Genomic DNA, 7,579 nt, shown 5'->3' on the forward strand with positions numbered 1-7,579 from the left:
CCACCTGCCGCGGCCCAGCTCTGAGCTCCAGAAGCAACAATGTTTCAATTATAGATGCTAAACAAACCCCAGATATTGCATTCAGCCCGCCGCGGCCTCAGAGCTGGGAGTCTCAGTGAAGGCAACAGAGTTTCAATTATAGAAGGTAAATAAATCCCAGAATAAAAAAAAAAGAAAAAAAGGAGAGGCTGGGAGCTTCAGTCGCTGGCCAGCCTGAAAACGGCCCTCATCCCCTCATCCAGGCTGGCCAGGCACCCAAGCGGGATCCCCACCCTGATCCAGGACACCCTTTAGGGCAAACCAGCTGGCCCCCACCTGTGTACCAGTCCTCTATTCTATATAGTAAATGGGTAATATGCAAACTGACCCTAACAGCAGAAAGACTGGGAATGACTGGTCACTATGACACACACTGACCACCAGGGGGGCAGACACTCAATGCAGGAGCTTCCCTCTGGTGGTCAGTGAACTCCCACATGGGGGAGCTCTGCTTAGCCACAAGCCAGGCTGATGGCTGCCAGTACAGCGGTGGTGGTGGGAGCCTCTCCCGCCTCCTCAGCAGCGCTAAGGATGTCCGACTGCAGCTTAGGTCTGCTCTCCGCTGGCAAGTGGACATCCCCCAAGGGCTGCCGGGCTGCCAGAGGGATGTCTGATTGCCAGCTTAGGCCCAATCCCCCGGTGAGAAGACCTAAGCCAGCAGGTGGTCATCTCCTGAGGGGTCCCAGACTGCAAGAGGGCACAGGCCGGGCTGAGGGACCTCCCCACCCCCCGAGTGCACAAATTTTTGTGCACCGGGCTTCTAGTATATACCATAAAAAATAACCAGTTAAACAGGAAAAATATAATATCTGAAATGAAGAACACACTAGTAGGAATAAACACTAGGTCAGATGAAGCAGAGAATAGAATCAATGATTGGGAAGACATGGTAGAAAAACACACCCAATCAGTGAAGCAAAAAGAAAATTAAATTGAAAAGGAGGAGCCTTGCCGGTGTGGCTCAGTGGTTGAGCATTGATTCATGCACCAGGAGGTCACCAGTTCAATTCCCAGTCAGGGCACCTGCCCAGGTTGTGGCTCGATCTCCAGAATGAGGCATTTCAGGAGGCAGCTGATCAATATTGATATTTCTCTCTCATCGATGTTTCTATCTATTTCTCCCTCTCCCTTCCTCTCCTAAATCAATAAAAATATCGAAAAAAAAAAAATTAAATGAGGATAGTTTAAGGAACCTTTGGAAAAACATGAAGTGTAACACAATCCACATCATAGGGGTACCAGAAGGAAAAGAGAACAAGCAAAGAATCAATAACCTATCTGAAGAAATAATGACTGATAACTTCCCTAACTGGTGAAAGAAATGACACACTAGTCCAGGAAGTACACAGAGCCCAAAAATCATGAACCACAAAGTCATAAACCAAGACAAATCTTAATTAAAATGGCAAAGGTTAAAGACAAAGAGGGAATCATAAAAGCACCAAGAGAAAAATAGTTAATTATCTACAAGAAAGCTCCCATAAGACTATTAGATGATTCTCAAAAGAAATATTTCAGGCCAGAAAGGATTGGCAAGAAAGATTCAAAGTGATGAAAAATCAAGGACTTAAACCAAAACTATCTTAAATAGCAAGACTATAATTTAAAATGGAAAAAAAAATAATAAGCTTCCAAGACAAGAAAAAGCTAAAGGAGTTTGTTACCACCAAACCAGTAGCAATCCTATATAATAAAAGGCTAGTATGCAAATCAACTGAACGGTGGAACAACTAGTCGCTATGATGCACACTGACCACCAGGGGGCAGACACTCAATGCAGGAGCTGCCCCCAGGTGGTCAGTGCGCTCCCACAGGAGTTGTGCTGCTCAGACAGAAGCCAGGCACCCACATTGGGAGCAGACCTAAGACATCAGTCGGACATCCCCCAAGGGCTCCTGGACTGCGAGAGGGCACAGGCCAGGCTGAGGACCCCCCCAAGTGCACGAATTTTGTGCACCAGGCCTCTAGTAAATACATAACTATCACTAATCACTTTAAATGTAAATGGCTTAAATTCTCCAATGAAAAGACATAGGGTATGGAGTGGAGGTGGTCAATGGGAAAAAAAGTGGACATTTGTGATGCTTTCAACAATAAAGATAAATAAATTTTAAAAGGACATAGATTAGCTGAATGGATAAGAACACAAAACCCATATATATGCTGTCTATTAGAGACACACCTCAGAAGGAGAGATTCACACAGACTAAAAATAAGGGATGGGAAAAGATATTTTGTGCAAATAGAAACAACAGCAAAATCTGGGGTCACGATACTTATATCTAAAAAAATAAACTTTAAAACAAAGTCTATAGTAATAGATAGAGAATGATACTACATAATGATAAAGGTATCAATCCAACAAGAGGATATAACCTTTGTAAACTTTTATACACCAAACATAGAAGCATCTAAATATATAAAGTAAATATTGATGAACATAAAGAGAGAGATTGAGAGTTATATAGTTATGGTAGGTGATTTTAACAACTCATTGACATCAATTAAAAGATCATTCAGACAGAAAATCAACAAGGAAATAACAGCCTTCAATGACACATTAGATCAGGTAGACTTAATATATATCTTCAGAGCATTTCAGCCCAAAGCAGCAAAATATATATTCTCTCAAGGGAACATGGAACATTTTGTTGTATAGACCACAAGTTAGGGCAAAAATAAAGTCTCAATAAATTTAAGAAGATTGAAATAATATCAAGCATCTTCTCTGACCTGATGGTATGAAACTAGAAATCAATCACAAGAAAAAAAAAACTGAAAAGCATACAAAGAGATGGAGGCTAAACAACATGTTACTAAACAATGCATGGGTTCAAAATGAGATCAAGGACATAATCAGAAGTTAACTTGAAACAAATGAAAATAAGAACACAAAAACTCAGTTGGCAAAAACTAAAAGTATTTCCCTTAAAATTAGGAACAAGGGAGGAATGTCCACTTTCAGTACTCTTATTCAACATAGTACAGGAATTTCTTTCCACAGCAATCACACAAGAGGAATCCAAATTGTAAAGGAAGAAGCAAAACTGTCATTATTTGCAGATGACATGACAATGTATACAGATAACCTAGATCCACCAAAAAACTACTAGAACTGATAAATGAATTCAATAAATTAGCAGGACACTAAATAAATATCCAGAAGTAGGTTGAATTTTTATACTCCAATAATGAACTACTACAAAAAGAAGCTAAGAGAACAACCCCCATTTATGATAGCATTTTTTAAAAATCCCTAGGAATAAACTTCACTAACATTACATCTTAAAGAATTAGGAAAAGATTAACAAAAGTAGCCCAAAGTTAGCAGAAGGAAATAAGAAAAGTTAGAGCAGAATTGGATGAAATAGAGAACAAAAATACTATACAAGAAATTAATGCATCAACGAGGTAGTTCTTTGAAAAGATTAACAAAATGGAGAATAAAATCATATGATCTTATCAACAGATACAGAAAAAACATTTGATAACATACAGCATATATCTATGTACAAAACAATACAATGGACACAGAAAAAGTGCCTCAACATAATAAAGGCTATATATGACAAACCCTCAGCTAATATAATGCTCTATGGTGAAAAACTGAAAACTCTTCCTCTAAGATTAAGAACAAAACAAGGACGTCCATTCTCACCACCTCTATTCAACATAACACTGGAAGTTCTAGCCAGAGCAATCAGGCAAAAGAAAGAAAGAAAAGGCATTCAAATGGGGAATGAAGAAGTAAAAGTTTAACTCTTTGCAAATGATGATTATGTACCTAGAAAACCCTAAGGACTTTAAGACAAAGTTATTAGAAACAAATACAGTACATTTTCAGGGTACAAAATCATTGTACAAAAATTCACTGCATTCCTATACTAACAATGAAATTTCAGAAAAAAATAAAAAATTACTTTTGCAATTGCAACAAAAAAATAAGATTCCTAGGAGTACACTTAACAAACTTACCCGAAAACTACAAAGCATTATTTATTTATTTGTTTATTTTATTTAAAGAGATTGAAAAATACACAATGAAATGGAAATATTTTTTGTGTTCATGGGTTGAAAAAATCAACATAATTAAAGTGTCCATATTACCTAAAGAAATATACAGATTTAATGCAATTTTCATAAAAATTTCAATGACATTTAAAAAAAATAGAATAAAAAATCATCTGATTTATGTGGAACCACAAAAGACCTTGAATAGCCAAAGCAATCTTGAAAAAACTGAAGGAAGCTGGAGGCATCATACTCTCTGACTCCAAATTATAATACAAAGTAACAATAATCAAAACGGCATGTTAGTGACAGAAAAACAAATACACAGATCAATAGAACAGAATTAAGATCCCAGAAATAAGCCCACAATAATTTTCAACAAAGCCAAAAACATACAATGGAAGGGGGGAAATCCTCTTTAATAAATGGCGCTGGGAAATTCATGATGGCCAAGACATAGAAACAACTAAAGTGTGCTTCAATAGATAATTAGATTAAAAAAAAATATGTGGTACATACATACAGTAGACTACTACTGAGCCATAAGAAAAGATGAAATATTGCCATTTGCGACAACTTGGATCAACCTTGAGAATAGAATGCTAAGTGAAATAAGTCAGACAGAAAAAGTTAAGAAGCATATTATTTCGCTCATATGTGGAATATAAAACTGAAAGCTACAAATGAACAAAGACTCATAGCCTCAGATTGCAGTATGGTGGTTACCAGAGGGAATGGATTTGGGGAAGTAGTACTAGTAAGTGGTAAAGGGAATCAAATATATGGTGATAGAAGATGATTTGATTTTGTGTGGTGGGCACACAATGCAATATGAGATCATGTATCATATTAATGTGCACTTGAAACCTATAGCAGGTGCTAAAAACAGATTTGAAGACCTATTTTTTTCAGAAAGATTTATAGATAAGTTAATGACTACCAATTGTTTTAATAAAAAGCAATTTCAGCCCTAACCGGTTTAGATAGAGCATCGGCCTGCAGACCGAAAGGTCCAAGGTTCGATTCTGGTCAAGGGCATGTACCTTGGTTGTGGGCACATCCCCAATAGGAGGTGTGCAGGAGGCAGCTGATCGATGTTTCTCTCTCATTGATATTTCTAACTCTCTATCCGTCTCCCTTCCTCTATGTAAAAAACCAATAAAATATATGTTTTTTAAAAAAAGCAATTTCAGCATGAAACTGCATTTATTACTTAATTAATGACTTATTTGCTAGTCATTGGAAAATACAGGCTGGGAATGCAGTGTTCCAACTTAAAATCTAAAAATGATTGCATTGTTACACCAATTTACAAAGATTTGTAAAGGTATTTAAAGATCAGACTCCAATTATATAAGTTTCTAGATCATGAGGAGAGCCCAAAATTCAAGAATATTTAAAGCCAGTTGGCCTCAGAACAAATGCAGCTATCTCCCCATTCACATCATTCTTGTACTGCTAAAGGAGTTTGACAACAAATGTACTAGTAAATGCTAGGTTGCTCTTTTTAAGTTAGGGTTTTCTAAATATGTGGGCTTAGAAGTGGTCCAATTATCACTAATAATATGCATAACAGTACTTCTATGCATACAGACCTGAAACAAGTGGGTATGAAAGTGGCATAAGAGTAATGGACAGGTGTGGTGCAGGAAGCCTTCTAAAAAACCTCATTCTAAGTCCATAGGAGAGAACATGGCTTGAAAATAATTGCAAAAATGTGATCTGAGGTGTCATCGATTAGAAAAGTTAGAAAAGCAATGGGAATGAGAAAATGGAGATTTTCTTGGCTTTTTTTTTCATTTTCAGCTACCAGACTATGCTTGACTGCTGGCATAGTGTGTGCACCCTGAGACCCAACTTCTCTGACCTGGTCGGGCGTCTTGGAGATCTCCTTCAGGCCAGTGTTCAACAGGTATTCATTGATTCCTTTATTCTATCATTCAATATATTTTTGTTGTTGTCTATTAAGGCACAGTTCTTGGCGCTGTGAGCACTACAATGTTGGACAATACCCAAATTCCGTACTCAGGAAGCTCATAATCTAGTCTATGGGAATGTAAGGGAAGTAACTATAATGTTACAGAAAAAGTGAAACAAGAAAACAGGGAAAATAATAAACCCCTGAAGAGGGTACATGTGATTAGAGACAAGGTCAGTTCTTCATTAAAATATTTATTGAGCATCTGTCTAGTCTGTGCCAAGCATTGAACAGCACACTGTTGATTTAAAGATAAATGGCATGACACCTGACCTCAAGGAACACACAATCTAGTAGGGAAGCAAAATAACAAAAACAAGGTTTGTAGTAGAGTATAATGAGTAGCAGGAAGAAGGGACATAAGAGTCTTGAGAAATAAACAGGAGTTAAACTACTGGAAAAGTACAAAAGGAATTCTAGGCAGAAGGAATAGCATTTGTTAAAATTTGGTTTTGCCATGATATTTCTTTCCTCATAAAAGGTTGAACATAGCCCTGACTGGTTTGGCTCAGTGGATAGAGCATCGGCCTGCGGACTGAAGGGTCCCAGGTTCGATTCTGGTCAAGGGCACCAAAAAAAAAAAAAGGTTGAACATAAACATAGGTGAAAATCTGCCATTCGCTGAAGCATTATCTCAATATGTTGACTTGAAACTCACCAAGTGTTTTTTTCAGCCTACTTACTGTCAATAGAATTGGGGAATTTTAATGACCTATTTCAGTGATGGTGAACCTTTTGAGCTCGGCGTGTCAAAATTTTGAAAAACTCTAACTTAACTCTGGTGCCGTGTCACATATAGAAATATTCATAATTTTTTTTGATATTTGCAACCATAGTAAAAAATATTTATATTTTTGATATTTATTTTATATATTTAAATGCCATTTAACAAAGAAAAATCAACCAAAAATATGTATAAAATGAACAAAAACAGAAAAACAATGTAAATTTAGGAAAAAAATAATAAAAACAATGATAATCAAATGGTACGAAAACTAGAAATTAGTGACTTTTTTGGTGCTGAAGTTTGTCTGCTAATTCTTCGATTGCAGGTTCATACTTGGTGCACTTCAAGGCCAAGCAAGCGCCACTAACTTCATCTGTTAGCCGGTTTCTTTTGTTCATTTTAATATTATTTAATGCTGAGAACAAAGTCTCACAAAAATATGTTGATGAAAAAATTGTTAGCAAAGCCATCGCTAGATTTTTTATGTCGCTAAAAGTGTCAGGTACTCTATTCCAAGCACTCAAAATTTCTTGTTCGTAGTTGCACTCTTCTTCATTATTCAAACGATTTCATTCCAGATTTTCAAGTTTCGACCTTAAGTCAACAAACACATGAGTCCAAATGCTACCTTGAAAATCTGCAGGTTGCATCTCTAAATTGTCAATTTGCATCCATTGGAAATCCTTTAATTCCAAAGTACTGTAAACAACTACATCCGGATACTTAATTATTTTAATGGTCTGTTCTAGGCTTCTAAATTGGTCGAATCTTTCGCTGAACTGTTCAAATAACGAGTTTACTATATTCTGGTACATAAGTATGGA

The 7,579-nt window shown here is 36.8% G+C and overlaps 1 protein-coding gene across 1 annotated transcript in view; it reads left to right on the forward strand.

Moving 5' to 3' along the window:
- Positions 1 to 7,579, forward strand: part of LOC102247542 (vascular endothelial growth factor receptor kdr-like) — a gene marked incomplete at its 5' end in the record, with an annotated part of 251,412 nt that overhangs the window by 149,519 nt on the left and 94,314 nt on the right. Inside the window, one exon of the mRNA XM_014539495.1 lies at positions 5,857 to 5,962. Within this exon, the coding sequence (XP_014394981.1) occupies positions 5,857 to 5,962 (106 nt within the window). The remainder of the gene's footprint in view (positions 1 to 5,856; positions 5,963 to 7,579) is intronic.

Source organism: Myotis brandtii, unplaced genomic scaffold, assembly GCF_000412655.1.
Source record: "Myotis brandtii unplaced genomic scaffold, ASM41265v1 scaffold219, whole genome shotgun sequence".
In the NCBI taxonomy this organism is placed as follows: Eukaryota; Metazoa; Chordata; class Mammalia; order Chiroptera; family Vespertilionidae; genus Myotis; species Myotis brandtii.